At 41.4% G+C, this 24,137-nt stretch overlaps 1 protein-coding gene across 1 annotated transcript in view; it reads left to right on the top strand.

Annotated features, from left to right (window-relative positions):
* The window catches only part of TSPAN12 (tetraspanin 12), a 111,228-nt gene that overhangs the window by 33,097 nt on the left and 53,994 nt on the right, over positions 1-24,137 (top strand). The window contains exons 3-4 of the mRNA XM_018553072.1: positions 17,026-17,108; positions 20,800-20,935. Coding sequence (XP_018408574.1) covers positions 17,026-17,108; positions 20,800-20,935 — 219 coding nt within the window. The remainder of the gene's footprint in view (positions 1-17,025; positions 17,109-20,799; positions 20,936-24,137) is intronic.

Raw genomic sequence — 24,137 nt, 5'->3', positions numbered from 1 at the left:
ACGGCGCACAAGTCTACTGTGTGGCCCGCAGACAGCTGACAAGTCAGGCGCGCGATCGCAGACCGCGTACCTGACTTGCGGGAGAAGCTCCACGGTTTGCATCTGTGTCAGATGCAGACCGCAGAGCTGCTCCTGTCGGCTCCGGCTTCTTTCGGCCAGAGCTCTGACAGTTCTGTGCTCTGGCCGAAAGCAGGGATGTATTAGTGAGGTCTGCAGACCTCACTAATCACACCCAGATAACCGGGGATCGACCCTCCTCAAGCCTCCTCCCTGCAAAGCCGTGAACAGGTGAGGGGGGGTTAATAAGGGGGGGAGTGTTGGTTAATAAGGGGGAGTGTATTATTTTATGTGTGTGGGGGGGTTAATAAGGGGGGAGTGTATTATTGTATGTGTGTGGGGGGTTAATAAGGGGGGAGTATATTATACAGGTGGCAAGGGACAAAGACTGTAGAAGAGCCACTTTATGGGTATGTAAACCTTAACAACGAACTTCTAATTTTGGTCTTTTTAGTACTGTCAAAAATACCATTGAACATTTTAGTATATCGGATCTAAATGTCCCAAAAAGCTGAGCACTGTTTACAAGAGAAAGTGGTAATGAGAGGGGACTATGAGGAAGGAATTAATGCTGGCTGCGGGGAAGGATGTACTGTGAGTGGTAAGTTAATGCTGGAGGTCGGTAGGAATGTGCTGTGAATGGGGAGAGAGGTGGCCATGGAGGTATGCACAGTAACCAGGGGTTAGATGGCTGGGGAATGATGTGCTGTGATCCTGTTTGAGATGGCTGGGGAATGATGTACTGTGACAAGAGGTGAGGTGGCCAGGATGGACACTCTGTGAGTAGGTGGTGAGATTGCAGGGAGAGAGGCACTGTCAGCAGGGAGTGAGGTGGATGAAAGAGATGTGCTATGACAAGGGATGAGCAGGCTGAGAGGCATGCTCTCTGAGTAAGACCTGGTTCACACCTGGGCATTTTACAGCGCGTTCCTACGCGCTGTAAAACGCTCAACATGTGAAAACTAATGATTGCCTATAGGCATGGTTCCCACCTTTGGGCGTTGGGCAGAATGCCCAAAGAAGTACAGGAGCTTCTTTGGGGCGTATATATGCCGCACGGATCCATTAGGATACAGCTGGATAGCCCTTAGAAACGCGTGTTTGTCGCGCGTTTCTTTTACCGCAATTCGCGGTAAAAACGTGCGGCAAACGCGCATATTCCGTACGCCTAGGTGTGAGCCCAGCCTAAGAGTGAGAAACACTGGTATATAAATAGTAGTAGAGTATGATTTTATAGAGCCAGGAAGATGGGTAAGAGCTGGGCATGGAACTGTAGAATTCAGCAGCTGCATTATTCTCCTGATTGCACACACCAGGGCCCCCTCAACCAGTCACCCTCCATCGTTTTCCTCCCTGCATGTCCAGGCTAGGAATTTCCCTTGCTCAAGGGTGCCTTTGCCATGTGAACCATACGTGGCAGTATAGGTTGTATACCTGGCCACGTACTATCAGGTTCCTTTTAATTTTAAAGGGTAGGATATCATTGTGGACTTGCTATAAGGTGCAGAGACTCTGGGTTATATTATATTATTATATTAACAACACAGCTACAAGAAGAGTCATTCGTCCGGCATTCTAAATAGATTTATGGCCTACATAGAAAGTTACAGAAATAGTCACCCATTTCTTTTCTGCAACAAAAAATCTCTAAAGCATTAAAGGAGAACTATGAGGTGGGTGCTTTTCACTCACCTCATAGTTCTAGCCGGCCTGTGACAATGAGACTGTCACAGGTCGGCTCAGTAGATCGGGAGGTGAGCGAACACATACCGGCGTTCGCTCTCCTCTCGATCCAGTCACAGCTCTCTGCCGTGACAGGGGAGGGGCTGGATTCCCCCCTCCCCGCTCCGCCAGCGCTGACTGGCGGAACAGACGGGGGAGGGGGTGGGTACAGCTGACTCTGCCTCTAGATAGGCAGAGCCAGCTGTCACTCACGCAGCTGGGCGGATCCAGACATAATTGTCGGTATCCGCTTCAGCTGCGGCATCTCAGTATACCGCGAGCTGTAGCTTAGGGTGACGGGAGTATACTGAGCTTAGGGTGACGGGAGGACGCTAGTTTGTGTGCTCCCGTTACCCTAAGGAGAACTATGGGGAAAAGCCCTAACCCCATAGTTCTTCTTTAAAGACTCCCACCCTCTGGTTCCGGACAGTCAAAGTAGGATTAATGGCATCTAATTAATGTAAAGTCCACAGCTATTCATCTGGGTAAACATAATTCTTTAGTATGGTATACCTTGGCTATATTTTATATATTCAAGTGAAGAAAAACTGTGATCTATCCTCTCTTTAAATTGGTTCTGTCAAATATCTAATGGCTCACCAAGGCACTATGGGCACTCTGTGATTCCCAGTTCCATTTTCCATCTTTTTTCCCGTTTTTTTCCTTTTGTCCCCTGTTTTTTCCCCTCCATATTGTTGTTGTTTTTTTACTTCTGTGTCATTGTAAATTATTTCTACACCCTTCCATAAATTATTTTACATCTAAGATTCCTTAGTTGCAATTTTGTTTTGTCAGATTGTAACTAAGGCTCAATACCCACAATATAATAAAGCTTAACTTTATTGAAGAATTCGGCTAATGAATTTGCAATCCATTATTTACTGAGCAGGATTGACAGTTTAATTTGCTTGTCAGATTTATTCCATCAGTCTAATCACAATGTAGAAAAACTGGATAGAGAAAGTGGGGCTTTATTGGCACCAAATGTCAAGTCCCAAAACACACTGATTAATAAAAAATATATTTTATTTTATTGAATACAAAACATGATTAAAAAATTATTTTAAAATACAGTAAAGTTGAGAGATACCTCCACAGCCACTCCCTTCCATGATTAAAGCAAGTGATATAACCAACAATTAATAAACATATTACCAGCATATGGACTAGATCCAGAATATGACAAATTCATTGATTGCATAAATGATAGCTATAAATAGCGAAATAATCAGTCCAAAATTGCATCAAAGGTGATAAGCCTTATCTCGGAGCAAAGAGTGGATGGGTAGTCAACGCGTTTCGCGCATCATGCGCTTCATCAGGAAGTGGAGGAAATCTCCCCAAAGCGGAGCCAGAAAGGTGCATCCCCAGCGAAACGGCCACAATGGGACAGTCAAGCCCAGAGGAGGAAAGAACAGAGGCCAAGGCCACACATGGTCAAGCGAGGGACGGGACTCGGTGCACCAGGTCGGCCAGCCTCTATCATGGACCAAGGAACCAGGAAGGGGAGAGCTCAAATAGGATCTACCACACCGCCCCAATCACCTCCCTCACAAGAGCCGCCGGCGCTACACGCAGGGCCGTCACCAGCCAATCACAATGTAGTTGCTACCAAGTCCATGCAGCAGTGCATTACATTTATAAGTTTCTCTTACTTGCACTTACATTTTCAAAGCTTCCTTTGCAGTGTGAGAGGTCAGGATTTCATAGGTGCAGTCCTTCTGATAATGTCCCTTTAACTGTCAGGTGGCAGTTCCAGCACATTCCATCTAGCAGAAGTTGTGTTAGTCCAGCTGCCACAGTCAACACAGCATTCACCTTCCCTATGATGTCTTCTTTCTGCTGGAATGTTCTTTCCCTGAGTTCCCTTTTCACCTACCTTCCCTCTTTGGATTCATACTGGTCAGGCCCTTCATCTTACCATACCCTTTATACAGGATTTCCTGCCTTCTGCAAGATTTTAGATCTTTCTGTTTTTACAGCCTTCCAGCACTGCCCAGAGACTAACCACACTGACCATACTCCTTATACAGGATTTCCTGCCTTCCATAAGATTTTAGATCCTTCTGTTTCTACAACCTTCCAGCCCAAACTAGAGACTAACACCATTGGCCAGATCTAAATTACCCAAGCTGTAAAGCTGTTATAAATATGTAAAACCAACTGAGTGGTTCCTATCAACCCCATTACAATTACTTTCTCTTTTAAAAAACAAACTGGGTTACTGTTTTATCTACTTTGCTTTTCATTTATGTTTATTGTTATCCTTACATGTATGATGTTTTATTGTATCTCCACCTTTTCCATTATCCACTTGGGGATTTTGAATGTAAGAAATACATACTAAAAAAAACTCCCAATGTTTTTGGGACACATCTCTTACATCCAGCTCCTCTGCTGCTGCTCATCCTGTCACTATTACCAAAAAGTATCAGCTGTCAAAATGACAGCGGGGAATTGCTTTGTATTACACAATAAAAAGCATTAAGTAAATATACCACGTAACAATTTGTACATATTGAGCATATTCACCCTCATAGCCAAATTAAACATCTCTACCTGCTGTAGGTTATTAATTGCATTGTTGTATATCTTTTTATTTCATAATAGCTTGTCTGTTAGCCCTGAAAATGGCCAGAATTTACCAACAGAATTCTCTCTCTGTATATTTTAATGGGATGCAGCGCTGCATTCTGGCTCTGTGAATTTCAAACATAATTCATTAAAGCTCTCGGTTTAGAACAGTCAGAACCTATGGCTGTTCATCATGCAGCTTCTTCCCTGGAGTTTGTTTACATTCTTTAAAAAATTCACACACCCTAATATTTAGTGTGTTCAATAACACACACACACACATACTTTCTATTGTCAGTTTTGGACAGGGATGGAATACATATTCCATCCCTGTCTCAGCAGTATCACATCTGGAAAAAACCCAACCCAGTTCTGCCCTTTACAAAGGTATCAGCCTATGGAATGTTTTTGAGGGTGATCAAGTTGCGGCACACATAGTGCTTCATGGCAAAACATAGGCATGGCTAAAGGGTTGTGGTTAATTTAGTCAAAGAGACTCTCTTAAACGTAAAAACACTCCAATCCCCGTCAAAGATTTCCCCATGCAGGCAATTCTTGTAATGATCAACGGTCAGTGGCATGGGCACAGGGAAAAGTTAATATTTACAGTGCTCAGTACAGTGCTTTAAGCACTATTCTTTAGCTACAAGGTCACTTTAATCCTTAAGGGTCACATAAAAAAGGGACCAGAAGATTTTTAGCTTCTGCTTCTTGAAATGCTGCTCGTTCACTGCTCTCCAGTCATTGCAGATTCCACACTTGCAGGAGTGTGAAAACCTGCTATTCTCACCAGACACAATGGTTTCCCTTGCCAGCTCGATCAAGGCTTAGATGCCACCTGGATGAACCATTGCATGTGCTGAGTGGGAGCAGGTATTTGACCCATTCTGCTTAACTACCCACAGCTGCTGGAGAGCAGTAAAGCGACAGCATTTCAGGACAGTGACCACTGCAAAGTTAAGTGTTTGGTCCCCTTATTTTTTAGGGCTAGTCTTTTTTGTAAGTGACTTTGCGGTTCAGCATTACTTTTAACGCAAACCCCTGACCGCTAAACGTAACTGTAACAATTTCACCAACACTAAAGTGGTAGCACCTAAAACACATGATTTTACAAGCCCACCTCTCAGTGTCTGCGACCAGAGACCGAGCACACTGCATCAAGAGCAGAATGCTGCTCAATCCACTACCACTAGGGTGCGCTTGTCCCATCTTGAAAAGATGGGGCGGACATTTGGAGACTAGGATTTTTGGGGAATGCTTGATTTCTTGTGAGAATAGACAATACGGTACAGTATATAAAAAGCATAAGGTACAGTATATAAAAAGCATTAATGCTTATATTTTAAATCAGCTTAGTGCAGGGTTATGGCATGGTGTTTAGGAACAGTATAGGTGATAAAGGGTTTTCTATAAAGGTGAAGTAACCTTGTAAACCTTTTTTTCAAGAAAAAACTGTTACTGCTTGAAAAGTGTTAGCATTTTTAGCAGGGGTGATTCAGAAAAACAAAAACTGATGTGTTAAAGCCCAACTAGCCACCCAACTCTTACCCATCCTGGTAGGCTTTTGTTTCCCCTTCCATTCTGAAGTCCGATATACTTACCTAAGTTCCCCCTCTAGGTCTGTCACCACTGCCGTTTCCTGTTGGGGGGATGGCATCCTCTCAGGATCTAGAGGAAGACTAATGTCAGTGAAAGGGGACCGCCAGTCCCCTTCACTGATGTTAGTTGTCCTCTGGATCCTGAGAGGACTCTCGCCAATAGATGTCCAGTAGGAAGTGTCTACCGTATGCAGACACTGACGTGGTCACTCATAGAAGGACCCAAGCAGTGAAGACTCAGGGTTGTGGTGTCGTGTGACTGCAGCTTAAAGGAGAACTATGAGGTGAGTGCTTTTCACTCACCTCATAGTTCTAGCGGACCTGTGACAATGAGACTGTCACAGGTCGGCTCAGTAGATCGGGAAGTGAGCAAACACATACCGGCGTTCGCTCACTTCTCGATCCTGTCACAGCTCTCTGCCGTAACAGTGGAGTGGCTGGATTCCCCCCTCCCCGCTCTAATCCTGCAGAGCTGACTGGCGGAACGGACGTGGGAGGGGGCGGGTACAGCTGGCTCTGCCTCTAGATAGGCAGAGCCAGCTGTCACTCACGCAGCTGGGCGGATCCAGACATAATTGTTGGGATCCGCTTCAGCTGCGGCGTCTCAGTATACCGCGAGCTGTAGCTCGCAGTATACTGAGCTTAGGGTGACGGGAGGACGTGTCCTCCCGTTTGTGTCCTCCCGTTACCCTAAGGAGAACTATGGGGAAAAGCCCTAACCCGATAGTTCTCCTTTAAGGTAAGTAAAAAATAGCTTTTAGACAGAGATTTTTTTAAATCTAGTGATAAGATACTTGGGTGTGGGAGGGAGGTGGTGGGTGAAATGTATCCTACTGTTAGGCTTTAATGCTAGTGGACTGTATCTTGTATGTAAATGTTTGATTTTGCTGATAGTTTCACTTTAAGTTTAACAATGTTTAGGTCTTAGTAAACAGAAAAAAAAATGTAAAAAGCTTTACATATCAGCTAAAAATAATTTGACACGAAGAAATTACATTGGGTACTGTACAGTTGATCCTCTTCCCCCTGCAGAGCAGAGACATTTAATAAACCACAATATCATTCTCCCACTGATGACAACTGTTGAGCCTACATCCTTAGCAGACACTAAGTTCCAGCAGAGCACAGCTGATCACACTGTTCACAATGTATTATTTCTGAATGTGAGCTAATTTAAAAAGAAAACACAAGGAAATGAGCCCAGTGCATCTAATTATATGATTTCCAGCAAGGAAATAAGAAAGCCTAATGTCCACTCTAACGTATTTTGTACCAAGGTACTTGGAAATAGTTTGTGAAAAATGCTGACAGTTATTTTTGTTGGCGTAATACATATCAGTCTACCCAAAGGAATTTTCCTCTGTGTGTTGATTGTTCATGTGGGAAAGAATACCCTTAAAGTACAAAATAAACATTAATGACTCTGGTTAGTATTTTTGACCACAGGTACTAATAGACATGATCCTCTCCTGATCCTGCATTTCTGAGAAGAAAATCATGGAATGGGTATTTCCTGAGATAACAAGCATGTGTGTTGGAAGCTTTCCCCTAGACATGCAATGACAATTACCCAATCTGGCAATTTTTGCAGATTGGCTGATGATCTCATGCCTGTGGGAGGCATCCCAACCCAGGGGCTGTTAATCAGGCAACTTACAAAACCTGTCTTTAACACTTTTGCCCCACTCCTTCCTTGTCCTCTCTCCATAGCACAAACATAATCCTTGGCTGAGTTGAACTGTCATATTTGTGCACTGGAAGTGAATAGTGAAGGCTGCCAGACAAGCATGTATGATCCATTTGTCCTTGTAGGTCCCGGGTAGCCTAAAGGTGCCCATACACTGTACGATTCTCGTACGAGAATTGCGGGAAATCCCGCGATCGTACGAGAATAGTACAGTGTATGGAAGGCATGCGACCGTTTCTACTGTACGGTCGCACGTCTTTTGTCGAACCAGCATGCTCGAAAACCCGCCGAGAATCGTACGATTGTCGGCGGGTTTCTAGCCTGCTCGTTCGATAGCTGTGGAACGGGCCGGTGTGCGCACGCGCACACTGCCCGTTCTGCATTGCGGTCATCGGAAGCCCGCCCCTCAGCGGGGCGGGCTTTCGATGATCGCAAGTACGATCTGCCCGTCCAAGGTGGGCAGATCGTACGAGCTTTCAATAACCATACGACCATCGCAAGACAAAAGTCTTGCGATGGTCGTAAGGTGTATGGGCACCTTAACACTGCATGTTTCTCAAAAAAGACCTTGAAAAGTGACTTGTCACTTGGATTGTTTTCCAATGTATCCTTTGATATGCGATAAGATTTGCCTAATGTTGCTAGTTGGTGATGAACTTATCATCAGTCAGTGTTTAAATTCTGCCTCAATCATTATTTGATCCCCCCTAAGATAACTGGTGCTGGTTCCTTCTGCCTGTGCCACTCATCTACTCCATCTTTCTTTTCCATTGACTTGGCCAAACAGAACTCATTGCAAGTTTATCAGTTGACTACAACCGGCAGACATGTTAAGACCTTTAGTAGGATTTTTTTTTTTTACTTTGACAGAGAAATGTGAACCATGTGATAGAAATATAAATGAAGACAGACATATCCAGTTTCAAATTATTTCAGGATTGTAATAATAAAGAATATCCAATGCAGCCGATTGATTCCTTACAATTGCTTCACTCTTGTATATCAATTATCAAAGACCAGAGCCTCCACTGCCCACATAATTTTGACATTTGACAATATAATGAGAGGAAGCAGATCTTACTGCCAGCTGGGCAGGGCTTTGTCTTTTTTTTGAACGTTCAAAAGGGGAGGTGCAATGTACAGTTTGGTCCTGAGATCTAAAGGGTTCCATATGGTCATGTTCTGACTATTGCAGGTATATGCAGGCACTATGTGGCAGTTTATTGTGGAAACACATACTCTATAGCATTACTGTGGTACATATTGCAGTACATAATGTGACAGAATCATTGTTTGTAACGGAAAATGCAGTGATATCCCTGTTGTCATAGTCAACAGTAATAGTACTGAGTTAACTAATGTTCGCTGCCATCAGTGTATACATATGTTGGCGTTATATAAATCCTGTATAATAATAATAATTCCAGTGCACATCATTTTCCATTTTTGAAATAGGCCCTGCTTGCCCTCGAAGTGGCATTAGTGAACTTTGTACTCATGGTGCTAATTTATCTTACTGCTAGCATCTGGTGCTGGAACTTTCTATAACACGTAGGCCATGACATCTAAGTAGGAATCTCAAACTGATTTTTAAAAAAAAAAAGTATTTTTTTTGCTTATTTTGTCTATAAATGCGGTAATGTTCAGGCTTAAAATAAATAAAATTGGAAGACCTGTATTTATACCATAAAGTAAGAAATATTCATCTGCCATTTTGTAATAAGGCATGGAAGTTTGAAAACTGTAACTAACCATGTGAATGAAAGTATTTAGCTTGACTTCATAGAACTGATTTACTGGCTAGAGATTAAAGTAGGGTATACATGGGTAGATTTTTGCATGAACGTTTGTACGAAAAATGCTGTTGGAACGTTTGATACTGGCTTCAGAAACTTGCTGACTGTCGTTCCAAAGTTTGTTTCACTTTCGTTTTTATTTAATGTTCTATTTTGAAATGAATGGTGTTTCAGAACGAAAATCACATTCACCGTTTAGAAATTGTTAAATCGAGAAACATTTTCCTACATGCTCCTTTGAAAATTTTCTGGAACATTGTTGTTTTTGTTTGTAGATTGCATTATACTAATTGATATTCGAACGAACGTTCTGAAAACGATTTCTTCGCTACGAAATTCTGACTGTGTGTACCCTACTTAAGCGTTAGTCTTTATGACCCAATGGTGATGCATGCTAACATTCTTTTTTTTTTCTCTACTAACTGTACCTTTTCATTAAGTTTTATGTTTAGAATGTAATATTTTGACTTTAACAACATTTGACTTTTACAGTAGCTAAATAGCATTATAGTCTTTATCTGGCTAATGCACAGCTCTCAGCTACCTTGGCCTTTGTTGAAGTTGGCCATGTATGATGCCCTGTTAAACAGCTGTGCTAATCTCACTGAAGTTTTCAGCTGATTAACACTAAAATAGCATGCTGCTTGCAGGGGTGTGGAATTCGTATCGCCCGACGCCCGGGACAGGCAGTTTCGGGCGCCGGGCGAGTAGTTTTTTAATACATTCAGCCCTGCTCCGGACAAGCAGAGCTAAATGTATATTGTGGAGCCGCTGCTCGTTTTCATACAAGTGATCTAATAGGATCACTTGTATGAAGCGAGAATCGGCGATACTGTCCGCCCCCCCGGGCCGTGGTTTTCGGGGGTCACCCGCTCCTCTGGTGGACCAGTCACCACGGCACGGGAGCTACCCATAGAGCCCGCAGAGCAGACGAAGAACTTCCTTTCTTCGTCTGCTCTGTGCTATCACTGAGACCGTGGCGCTGTAATCACAGCGCCACCTGTCTCGGCTGTCAGGAACTACACAGAACATCAGTTCTGTGTTGGAGGGCAGGTTCCATAAAGAGAACCGGTCACCTCCAAACTATCACATAGAGGATTTTAACACCATATGTGATAGGAATAAAATGAAAAAATAATAAAAAATGAAAAAACATTTTTTTTAAAGTTATAAAAAAGTAAAAAATAATAAAATATATAAAAATGTAAAAAAATAAGTGACAAAGTTAAAAAAATAAAATAAAACCAACTCCACTGCCCCTGCCATCTGCATACAAATAAACACATGCATAGGAAATTGTGTGTGTGTGTTGAGTCCTGCTGCCATTTCACTGTGCCATATTGTGGTAGCGAGGCAGCAGAACTCTCAGACACACAATGTGCATTAAAGGGTAAGTTCACTTTCTCAGGTGATACGGGAAAATGGAATTACCCGATCAAACTGGCCCGGTTTCTTCTACCCCCCCACCTGCCAGCTATACTTAACTTTCTGCAAACAGTCCTTACCCTCCGCCAGTACAGGTGTCCTTACCCCGTACTGTCCATCTCATTCCTGCCCTAAGCATTTTGAATTTTGCTCGCAAATTGCAAGCACTCATTAGTCAGAGTGATCAGTTGATTGGTTGGGAAGCCAGCTCCTTTCTGATTGGCCGCAAATCACCATCGAGCCATCTTTCCGGCCAATCAGGTCATTACTTTCCGCCAGGTTTCCTGATTAGCTAGCAAGCTGGCTCGATGATGATTGGCCGGGAAATCAAGCCGGCCAAAAAACATGGAGTCGGCTTCCCTGGCAAACAGGAAGCCAGGTAGCATCTCATTACCCTCTGCCCGGCTTCCTGATTGCCTGGGAAGCCTGCTCCATGCCAACGGAAGCACCCATACTCAGTGAGTGCTGAAAGCAAAATATTGGTACTTGTACTCGATACCCAAAAACTGGTATTGGTGCATCCCTAGTTTTACACTTTTAAAACTTTTTTTTTGTGTGTGTTGGGACAAGTAGATTGTCATGAAGGACAAGTAGATTCGGCCCCCGCTTTAGCCCTTGGACAAGTAGTTTTTTCAAAAATGTCCACACCCCTGTGCTTGGATAGTCCTGGCATATCCAAGAAACCTGTAAATGTTGCCTTCTAGATTTAGGTTTCATGTTTTAAAAAGATTGAAGAAGGTGTAAAATGTCTGTAACATAGTAACATAGTAGACATAGTAGGTGGGGTTGAATAAAGACCAATTTCCATCCAGTTCAACCTATGTGTGTGTGGGTGTGTGTGTCTGTATATATCTGTTTGTTTAACACTTCCCCATACTTCCTTGTATATTTAATGACTGAAGGAACTCATCTAGATGTTTCTTGAACTTATCTACGTTATCAGTGGATACCACTGCCAGTGGAATGGAATTCCATGTTTTTACTACTTGCACAGTACCCTTGTGCATTCTTAGATTGAGCACCCCCTCTTCTAACCTCCTTGTTGTGTCAGCATGTTCTCAGTACTGTTCTTGGTGAAAACAACCTGTTTTGAATATTGTGGTCCCCATTGATGATTTTGAATACTGCAGTAAGTCTGTAAGGTTGTGTTTTTCTGTTACAAAGACACCCTATCCCTATATTTATTTTACTGGTATTTCAGAGACAGTGTGAGTGGAAACCCCCCAAGAGGACCGCATACACTATATTGCCAAAAGTATTGGGACCCCCCCCAAAAAATTCAGGTGTTCCAATCGCCTCCATGTCCACAGGTGTATAAAATCAAGCAACTAGGCATGCAGACTGCTTCTACAAACATTTTGTGAAAGAATGGGTCGCTCTCAGGAGCTCAGTGAATTCAAGCGTGGTACCGTGTCCATCCGTGAAATCTCCTTGCTTCTCAATATTCCACGGTCAACTGTTAGTGGTATTATAACAAAGAGAAAGCAACTGTAAACAACAGCAACTCAGCCACAAGGTGGCAGGCCACGTAAAATGACAGAGCGGGGTCAGAGCTTGCTGAAGTGCACAGTGCGCAGAAGTTGCCAACTGTCTGCAGAGTCAATAGCTACAGACATCCAAACTTTGTGTGACCTTCAGATTGGTAAAACAACAGTGCGTAGAGAGCTTCATGAAATGGGTTTCCATGGCCGAGCAGCTGCATCCAAGTCTTCACACTTCTCTGTCTAGCAATCCGATGGACATCTCGGTGTTTGACGGTTGCCAGGAGAACGGTACTTGCCTAACTGCATTTGACCAAGTGTAAAGTTTAGTGGAGGGGGGATTATGGTGTGGGGTTGTTTCTCATGGGTTTGGCTTGGCTCCTTAGTTCCAGCAAAGGGAAATCTTAAGACATTTTGGACAATTTCATGCTCCCAACTTTGTGGGAACAGTTTGGGGATGGCCCCTTCCTGTTCCAACATGACTGTGCACCAGTGCACAAAGCAAGGTCCATAAAGACATGGATGAGCGAGTTTGGGGTGGAGGAACTTGACTGGCCTGCACAGGGTCCTGACCTCAACCCGATAGAACACCTGTGGGATGAATTAAAGCGGAGACTGCAAGCCAGGCCTTCTCATCCAACATCTGTACCTGACCTCACAAATGGGCTTCAGGAAGAATGGTCAAACATTCCCATAGACACACTCCTAAACCTTGTGGACAACCTTCCCAGAAGAATTGAAGCTGTTATAGCTGCAAAGGGTGGGCCAACTCAATATTGAACCATATGGACTAAGACTGGTATGCCATTAAAGTTCATGTGTATGTAAAGGCAGGTGTCCCAATACTTTTGGCAGTATAGTTTATGTGTTAAAGTGATATTGGAGTCAGATTTTGTTAAAAACGATTACAAATGCTGATTAAATCACTTACAATGGATGCTGCCCATAATGTTTAAAAGTTTCCTGCAGAATCAGCCGGTCCCTTGAGCACTGAACCTGATATTGTGTATTAGGATGGCTTCTTTCCCTTGCAATGTTCTATGAAGCCACCCTTGTGTGTGCTAGTAAGCTGTGTGCACCTTCCTCAAACCCAGGCACAGCAAGGCAATCCTCTACCCTGCTCCCCTCCCCTCTCCTCTCTTCCCCAAGTTAGTAGATGGGCAGCTGCTGAATAAGGTGCTTTCCCTTCTGATCTTGTACTGGGCAGGAAGTTCAGGGAAGTATAGCTGAGAGAGTTAGAGAGTTAAACAGCTGTTTTGAAACATGATGACTGTAAGTGTTTGGGCAAAAATATTAAGATATTATTTGCTGGGCAATGTATACCGTGTTTCCCCCGAAAATAAGACGCTGTCTTATATTTTTTTTGGCTCAAAAAAACACACTAGGTCTTATTTTCGGGGTAGGTCTTATTTTTTTTTTTTTTAAGGTACAACAATCCACACTTATTCATGTACAACGGTCTACATATATTCATGTACAAAAATATGGTGATCAGGGCAATCAGAGGTGCTGTACCTTTCCAAGAGCAATTTACTAACCAATAGCTGGCCATAATGAGCGAAGCGCGCTTCCACTATAGATTCCTCACAGGCGGAGTGCATTTGGTATCACTCCATCTGTGACAGGAGTCGGCGTTATAGAGGAAGCATCAGCTTATGCGGCTCTGCTCCCTCGGCTGCTTCCTCGCTTCCTCTAGCGCTGGCTTCGTTGGCACCGCTGATTCTCTCCTGGCTCTCCCGTGGCTCTTCATGTTCCCCCTTATGCCACCATCGGCCCTGGGAATGGTCACAACTAGGTCTTATTTTCAGGATAGGTCTTATATTTTAGCAATTCCCAAAAATAGTACTAGGTCATATTTTCGGGGTAGGTCTTATTTTCGGGGAAACAGGGTATTTGATCTGGATTCATTACTGAAAAAAAGTTTATTACTACTTTTAAACCGTAGTATCTCACTTCTCTTTCATATCTTTTAATTAATTTGTGCAACTGGCTGAAGCAATTTCTCAAAACCTTCACACAACTATGTGAAAGCTGAATTCTAGTTTTAGCATAAATCCTAATGGCCTTCTTGCTACTAAATCTGCTGAAACTTTGACAAGATTCCCCACCTTCATCTATTGCAAACTGTTGTGTATTCTCAAGCAAGTAGTAAAGCTGATTTATGAATAATATATCATTTGTAGAAAAGACGATAGTTTATATGGCATACACTGTCAACAGTTTGCAGACTTACACCAGTCTTAATCCTTAACTGAAAATATAAATTAGTTTGAAACATTACTTGCCTGGCCAAATATTTCAAGGTCTTAATCTATAATGGCATAACTGAATTCAGACAAAAACAAATTTAAAGGAGAAGTAAAGCCAAACCTTTTTTTGGCTTTACTTCTCTTTTAGAGAGTAGGAGTAGTGATGGGCTGCATGTTTGAATCGAACATAGCCCGTTCTAGCGTTCGCAGAAACGCCGAACATTGCGGGATGTTCACGGTCTGTTCGGCCGCGGAACATCCCACAATGCACTGCGCCCTCCGAAACTGTAATTGGCTACAGTCTTGCACCTGACCGCAGGTCAGGTGCAAGACTGTGCCAATTAGGGCTCAGTACACATTTAGAGCCATGATTGGGCAAAGTCATGATGACTCTGCCCAATCATGTCTCACAGTTAAGTCCCTGCAGCCCACTATATAAGGCTGCTGACACCGCGGCCCTATGTAGTGTGTTGTAGGATATAGAGAGATAGAGAGAGTTATAGAAAGATAGATGGAGATACATCTAGAAAGAGATAGATCTCTATCTATATATAGATATATATAGATAGAGATCTATATATAGATATATATATATAGATAGATATCGATATCTATATATATGTAGGCACTAGTTGGCACCAAAGGCCCAATTTTAAAGCACCTGTTAGTTTCATCCAAAGCCTGCAAAAGAGGCACCATAATTTATCCCAAAGCCGCGCTGTAGCTGGGAAGTATCCTGACAATATTGTTGGTTCGGCAAACTAATCGATTTTGATAATAATCGTTAGCTGCAGCTCTAGATCCACCCAGCTGCCTGATTGACAGCTGTCTCTGTCTCTCTAGAGCTAGAGCCAACTGTACCCATCACCTTTTGCATCTGTTCCTCCAGTGAGAGCTGGCATGTGAAAGCTGCAGTGTCCCTCGCTGTAGTGTTTTCACTCTAGGTCAGGTAGTGTGTTGCTGGCAGGATCACAGAGTAAAGGAAAAAGGCTTTAAAATAGAATGCCACACCGCAAGAACCTGTGGGATGCAACATATTGCATTTTTTTTTGGTTTAGTTATACTTTGAATAAAGATAACTGGACACACACTGTACCATTAATGGATAAAATGTGCAATGCTTTACTTGGTTGCATTTAAAAAAATAAATCCATTACATTATACTCACAGACTGCATAGAGAAGTTAGGTAGATGGGAGACAGCCCAGACCGCAACATTTCGTACCTTGCAGCACTTTGCCAAGATTTGACAAAAGTGTTAAAAGGCATGACACAGGCGTCCACTTACCTTTTCTTACAACAGAAAACAATTCGGGATACCAGAAACCAACAGAAAAACCAGCTGCACAAGATGAATGCCTGGTTGAAATTTACAACTGCCTCTCAGGCTTTGACTTCTTAAGCTGCCCATACACCTGACGATTATCGCACGATAATCGCGGGTGATCCTGCGATCATACGATAATCGTAAGGTGTATGGGCAGCGTGCTTCCGCATATACTGTAAGTTCGCACAATTTTCGACGTACAAGCACGCTAGAAAACCCACCGAAAATCGTACGGTTTTTGGCTGGTCGGTAGCGCGATTGCAAGACGAAAGCCGCACGGGCCGATGTGCGCAGGCGCACACTGCCCGCTCACCATTGCAATCATCTGTAAGCCCTCCCCCCAGTGGGGAGGACTTGCGATGATCGCAAGTACGATCTGCCTGTCCAAGATGGGCAGTTCGTACGGAATTTTAATTACCTTACAACCATCGCACAACAAAAGTCGTGTGATGGTTGTAAGGTGTATGGGCAGCTTTAGGGCACACCAGTAATGTACATGCTTTTAACATGTTGCATTAAACAGCTTATTCCGAATGAAAGCTGCACTAGGCACTAAATCCGGATATGCTGCATTTTTCTCAACATAGCACATCACAGTGCATCAAATCTCGAGTGTTGCAGTGCATTGTGTAGGTGCATTATGGTGCCATTCGAAATTAATGGCAGTGCATTGCACTCTGCTTGATGCATTACTGTGCTTTGAGGCAGCAATGCACTGGTGTGAATGGTAACTTACTTCAATTAAAGGCAATATTTTAATGTATCATTAGTGTCCATTCGAACGGAACACCGCAGATAGTATTTTACATTACTGATCTTAAAGTTGTTGTCTTGGTGACAGCGTGTCTAGTAAAGACATAAGTGCTAAAAAGAATGAAAATATATCAACTTTGCTTTTTTGTGTGTGCACTGTTCTAAAATGGGCATGAGTTTTTGTAGACACTATATAAGCAAAACAACTCCATTGCAAGTAGAACACTATCTTTACAAATGATAAGTATGTATTTGCCCACTGGGAATATATCTCAGTGGAAGAAACTTCTTGCTTGGAGTTGTTTGTCTTTATACGTCACTATACACGTTAATGATAATTTCTCTGTTTGTTTTAGCTGATGTCAGTATGTGTTTTGGGGGTTTCTGCATGGATGAGAGACTACATAAATAATGTACTCACGCTGACAGCGGAAACAAGGTAAGCACTCCTAATCAAACAAACTGAAGCATAAAAAGAATAAAAACGTAATTCTATGATAATCTGTATGCTAAGAAGAGCTTTTGCGTTTTCTTTTATTTAACATATTGAATAGTTTAGTTCAGGCATATTCTGCTTGAAATACTCCATGCTTAGCTTAAACTGGCTTTGCACAGTAGTTAGGAATTGCACGGCGATGGTCTGTTTGCTTTGATCATCTCCTTTCGTCCGTGTCGCGGAAAATTGTTTTCTGTTTACTTTTCCTACATTTCTAAGGTGCAGACTAATTGACTGTATCTAATTGCAGTTTCTAAGACATACCGTACATTTAACCTCAAGTCAATCCATTTACTGCAGCAGGAAATAACATTTGTGCATAGTAGCATTGGATTTGCATGTGTAATAAATACGGTTAATAATTAAATGCACACATAAAAATAATGTATTCATTAAACAAGTAGCATGCTTTGCAGTTTAAAAATATGCAAATTCTTTATCTGATTAGCTATGTTTGCTCCAAACATCCCTACTGCTTTAACTCCAGTAAAGAAATACATGAATATATTAAATAGAAAATATAAAGTTCCAGATTGCAAGATCGTACATGTTAGGAGCAGGAATCGCTTTGTGGGTAATGGCTTGTGTATTGGGGACTTCCTAGAAAGGGTTCTTAGTATATATTAGACAGTATAAATGTTGATTCCCTCCAAATCTGAATGATTTATTTTGTAAATACGTATATGTAAAGTGTTCAACCTAACACTCAAGGTCTCTACTATGCAGATGGACTTGTGTGGATATGATGCACTGATTCTATTTGCACTAGTCCATCTAGAGTTGGGAGAAAAACTCTAGGAATGACCGGGTTTTCTGCACAAATGAGCATGATCTGATCCTTATCATAAGAGAGTGGGCTGTTGTTAATTTTACCCATGCAGTACCACCCCGCCCCCCTCCCCCCACACTGCATGGTTAAATGCTAGTTTGGCTAGGGGGCAAAGGAATACATTAAAATACTTACATTACTCCTCACTCCTGCAGGCTTCCTCCTCTCCATGTGCCCCGAAGCCTATTCACTTTGCTGGTCAGTCACAGCTCTCTAATGTCAATGCTGGACCAGCTGTCCTACATGGTGCACAAAATCTCCAAGGCCCTCCCTACAGTACTGTGGAAAAGTTTTAGGCAGGTGTAAAACAAATGCTGTAAAATAAGAATGCTTTCAGAAATATAAGTGTTAATAGTTTTTTTTTTTTTATCAATTAACAAAATGGAAAGTAAATGAACAGAAGAGAAACCCAAATCATATCAATATTAGGTGTGACCTTCATTTGCCTTCAAAACAGCATCAATTCCTCTGGGCACACCTGTACACAGTTTTTGAAGGAACTCGGAAGGTAGGTTGTTGCAAACATCCTGGAGAACTAACCACTGCAAGGGTAAATTTAACAACAGCCCAGAGTTGGGATTTAAAAAAAATAGTTTAACATTGGTATATATTTATGGGTCTAGTTGCTTAAACAATCAAGGTCTCTGATTGAAAAATTATGTGAGCCTCTAGGTTAATTATATTTTGAAGAATGTAAATTTGACTTGCACTGTGCAACCAATGAGACAGTGTTCCTGTTAGTTCAGGAGTAGGTTTGACCTACCTGCTCTATGTAAAAAACACATTTTGGTTACCTGCCCTTTACAACAGAATTTTGCTTATGTGCAATATGGCCCAGAGGACCTTTAGAAGAAGTTTAACCTTTAGAACAGTTTAACCACTTAAATACTTTAAAGAGCACAAAATAAGTCTTTAAGGGTTGTGATAATAATCAGAACACATCCTTGCAGATACTTGGCACTGCTACTCTTCACTTGAGTTGCTATTTTAGTTTGAGGCCATGCTAAATAGCCTTCAAACAGATAACAAAAAACTTAGGTGAAAACTTAAAGAAGAATTCCAGGAAAATATTTACCTTAGCAGTGGGGCTGCCCCCACACTGCAGGGTTAACTGCTTGTTTATTTCTAGGTTAAAAAAAAAAATAGTACTATTCATCTGATCCTAAAAGCTGGTTTGTTCTGAGACCTGTCCTTCCAGCCTCTCTTTCCCTCTGCCGGGTCTAAGGTCCCATAAATCATCAAGTCTATAGACATGAGGATGCTGAGAAAGATTCCAATGCTGCAGCGTAGGAGGAAAAAGGCTGGAGGGAGCTCTGTGACAGCTGGCCGGCTCGCAGCTTTGGTATAACTTTATTATTTGAAACTAGAAAAAAAACGAGCACTTAACCCTTACAGTGCGAGGGTAGCTACGCTGCAATGGATAAAAAAAAGGTTTTCCTGGAGTTCTTCTTTAAGTCTGCCTATACTTGCCCCAGCTCCAGTGATGCAATGTCTGCAAGCTCTCTTGCCGGCGCGGACATCTTCATCTGGTCTTTCAGGTTCAGAATCTTTGGTTTCTCTGGCCATTACGGGCAGAACCTGAGTTAATTCGTCCTATCACCAATGAATGCTGCAAATTTGCAATAATTGTACATATAAGTGTACATTCTGAGGAAGTTTGCAAGTAGGAAGAAAATACGTAGTATAAAGCAATGCCATCAAATCAGTACTAATAAGTACATGAATGAGTGTTGAGAAATCGTGTTGACGCCAAACCTTAAATGGGAGATTGACATAGCTAACAGTATTGTAAGCAAAAAAGTAGGAATGTGTTACGTAATGGCCTTACAAGTCAATTTTGGCACTACTTTTCCTAATGAATATTGTGAAACACAACCTGTCTTTTTTTCCATGCAGAGTGGGAATTACAGGCATTCTTACAATGTGTTCTTATCAGTTATTAAATATAAGGGATCACTTTTTTCTTTCATTTACTTTGATTTTAGTAATAATTTGTTGTTTGATAGATACGATTGCATTAATTATTATAAAGACTTAGATATAGATGCACACACATTTATTAGCCATTCCTGCACAGATCCAGAAATCCTCCTAGAGCCCATTCACGCCAAGGCAATCTCTTGATGTGATCTTGACACACATGCACCAAAGCACGTTGTGTTAAGGCAGGCCATTGATCTGAATGGGCTGCCAACGCAACACAACGGACCAAAAATCAGATCTGCACCATTTTGATAACAGTGTAAAAATCACAGCCATGCATTACCATGCATTATGGTATGCTGTAATGCAGGTGTGTTCCCTTAGTGCATGTCTAGTGCATTGCTGTAATGCATAGGTGTAAATGAGCTCTAAGTGTTCATCTTTTTTTTTAATGCAAGAAATGATAATACTCTGACAATTTAATAACTTTGTTGCACTGCTGGTTAATAAGTTAATGTTTTCTTGTTTTAACATGTGAAATACTGAATACAACATACAGTATATATGTAGCTGTCCCTGATTTGATTGTAAACAATGTCAGGTGATCAATATGACATTGGTTCCTAATAGTTGTATCTGACAGCAACCACTGTCAGATACAGCACTGTAACAGTTCTGCTAAGGGGATGTTTATTAAATTAAAGACCTTGTGTACTGGCCATAGCAACCAATCAATGCCTCTTTTCCTGCATTTTAGGTATGAAAATAACAATTTGCTTACCATATAACATCTAAAGATTATTCACCATAAGTGGTGATTGAATACATGTTTACTCTTACAGGTTATTAACTAATATAAAACTGAAACTTGCATGTGTCTAGGGTGGAAGAAGCTGTACACCTCATCTACTTCCCTGTGTTCCATCCAGTGATGGTTGCTGTCTGTTGTTTCCTCATCATTGTGGGCATGCTGGGTTACTGTGGAGCTGTGAAGAGCAACTTGATACTTCTTGCCTGGGTAAGAAAAGATTTATTCCTTCAACTACATTTACAAAATGACAGGGATATATCATAACTATTCTGATATTAAATAGTATTTCTAAATCCATGTTTGTATACTTTCTTCATTATAAATTAATATGTTTTCAAATGGTTTTTATCTACATTTTACACTATATGAGTTTCAATTTTATTGTAAACAATTGGGTGCTATATGAAAAGCACTGTTCTGTTTCAGATTTCAGTACATTTCTGCCAAAGACCAGAGGTGACATAGGTAATTTTTTTGATAAGTCAAAAGCCACGTAAACACCATTTTTACCACTAGATATCATTACTCTGAAGTACTTTGTAAACTGTGTAAATATTTCCAACTCTAATCCTAGAATTCAGTAGACAACCCCCATACCTCATCTCTATGGTTTCACTCTTCTGTTCTTGGACTTTTCTACATTCAGTTGGTGCCCCAGGCCAGTAAGCAGGCACATTCAGAGGGGAATTGTGGGGAACTGGTTGTTTGTTTTTGCTAGTAGGAGAATCAGCTGGACTCTAATGAGGTATAAGATGACATAGAGAGTAGCAAATTAGTAGGGCAACACACTGAAATCGAGTCCTCAGGTTTAATGTTTTATGTATTAATTAATTAAGTTACAAGCTTCACAGCTGTGATGGGGTGGAAAGGGTGTACAGCCTGTGTTGCCTGCTACTGAGAGAGGTCCAGCATTTATTGTTGACATTTATTACTTAAGGATGCAGACTTACATATGCAGGGGTCACAGATAGCTTCTGTTGCAAGCACCATATGATTGTCATCACAAACTATAACATAACATATAATGGACACGATAATGCCATTGCAGCAATTGTATACTCATGTTACATATTAATTTCTTTTTTTTATAGCAGTTTGGCACTACAGTGCTACAGTGCTGAGTACAGTGCTGCTTGGATATTTTCTGTGTATTTCTGAGAGATTATCTAGAGTTTAGAGTTGGCAAATGTCATCCTGCAGAACAGAGATTAGGCAGCTGTGTTAAGCTTCCTTCTCTGGGCTTTAGTGACCTCTGCCCAGACGCATCATTACATTAATTTATTGTGTGCAGATAAGAACTAATTTATATTTTGTGTTATCTGGCTTCCTTTTCCTCTGAGAAGTAGCAGGCAGCCCCCCTCATCGTTACACTACTGATGTACAGACCTAAATGTATTGTAGATATTTAGTTGAACTTGACTCAATATAGCACAGTTTTTTAATAAACTTCTATCGCTCGTCAATGCAATGTAGTTAGTTGAATACTGCAGTATGAATTTTATTTTTTTTATATTACAACTGAATACCATTTTACAGATGCCCAGTATCACTTGGATATGACTCACTATATTTACAGCTGTGACTGGCTCAAAAACAAAAGAGTACTATAGCTGTTAAATATACTGTCCTTTCACTGTGCTACTACTATAACCGAGCCTTATAAGATGCAGGCACTATGGTTGCTTTATGTTTGCTGGCATCTCTAAACATAAAAACCTCTATACTTTGAAAACTTTGAGTTAGCAGACTTTTACACTGCTATGAACGTCTCAGAGGCCATGGAATTTTTTTTATTTTTTTTTAAGCAAGTACATTTTTATTAGGAATTTGTCAATACAGAGGTAACAACATGGCAACAATCAAAAGGTATTGTTAAATAGCTGGTTAGTGCATAAAAATAATATACAACAGAGTAAGATCAAAAATAATAAAATCCTATGACAGTTGTAGGTAACCAAGTATGTCAAAGTATGCATTTAGGCAATATATATAAAATAGGTATGTACAATAAAAATCTAAATACTCACAACTCTAATAATCAAGCATTGCCTGTAGAATGGATAACTGACATAAGCACTATGTGGGATGGATTGGATCAAACAAGAGAGTGTATGGGACTATGAAAGTATGGAAATGTATAAAGGGCATCTGAGAGGGAGAGGAGACGGGAGACGGTGTAAAAGAAAATAAAGTTGTCTGTCCAAAGTCTAGATGCTAGAGGACATCATGAAGATGGGTTACCATTAGAACATTAAGTTTTCTTAAAGAACCCTCAGATATGGCTTGGAGGTACCATTTAGAGTGTTGTGAAATCTTCATGATATCCTTCAATTGGTCTAAGGTACATTCATTCGTTAGGAAATGAGTCCAAGTACGGACAGTGTGCTCCAAGTTATGTTTAGTATCTAATTTATGGATTAGTATGAGTTGATGGAGTGCAGTTTTCACATCTGTCAATGTAGGAGGTTGGGGGGGAAAGCCAGTCCTGTAGTATATTCTTCTTAACAGCTAGGAGGCAGTAATGTTCCCACTGGGTCAAAGACTTCTCAGAGTCATGTGGGGAAGTGGATGGAGAATGAAACAGGCAAAAAGCTGAGGAACAATCCCTAGGTATCCGATAGTAGGGACATGTATTTAAGTGCAAGTTGCCAAAGAGATTGTATATGTGAGCAGTGCCAAAGGATGTGCACTAAATTAGGGTGTGGAACATGACATTTTGGACATTCAGTAGTTCAAGGGGTGGTAGCGGAGGAGGGGGTGAAGTTCAGAGCATAATACGCTCTGTGTATTATCTTAAATTGTATTTTACGCCGCTGGTCGCAGACTTAAGTAGACGTGACCATCCCTGAAGTAAATGCTGGTAGGTATCTTCTGGTGTTAGGTTTAGTAACTGCACCCATTTAAGACCAAACATAGGTATTGATGAGGAGGAATCATGATATGTAACACCAAAATATGTGCGATAGAGAAATTTTTGCGGAAGGAGAAGTAAAGAGTTGGAGGAAGAATGATCCCATTCCATCTGTGTTGGGGAAGGATAGATGGGATTTCATAAAGTGCTTTATCTGGGAATATTAAATAAAATGTTTAGGGGATAGGTGATAGACGCGTGATAGGTTAATAAATGAAAGACAAAGTCCTTGAGGGTTCAGTAGGTTTTGTAAAGTGTGTATGCCCCTGGTGTGCCATTGAAGGAATGTTTGGGATGTAGAGCGTATGGGAAAAAATAGGAGCGGATACTAGAGGCATATGTGGGGAGACCATGCCCCAAAGGCCATAGATTTTCCTAACTTCCCTCCATGTGATAACGGTGTCCCGCCATGGATGTTTTAGGCAATGACTGAAACATTTGTTCCTTGTTAGAGTTTTTTTTTTTTGTGGAAAAAAGAGAGGTTGCTGATCTGTAGTG

This window comes from Nanorana parkeri, unplaced genomic scaffold (genome assembly GCF_000935625.1).
Source record: "Nanorana parkeri isolate BGI_ZX_2015 unplaced genomic scaffold, ASM93562v1 scaffold108, whole genome shotgun sequence".
In the NCBI taxonomy this organism is placed as follows: domain Eukaryota; kingdom Metazoa; phylum Chordata; class Amphibia; order Anura; family Dicroglossidae; genus Nanorana; species Nanorana parkeri.
The sequence above is the reverse complement of the archived record's forward strand: the minus strand, read 5'-3'. Positions and strand labels throughout refer to the sequence as shown.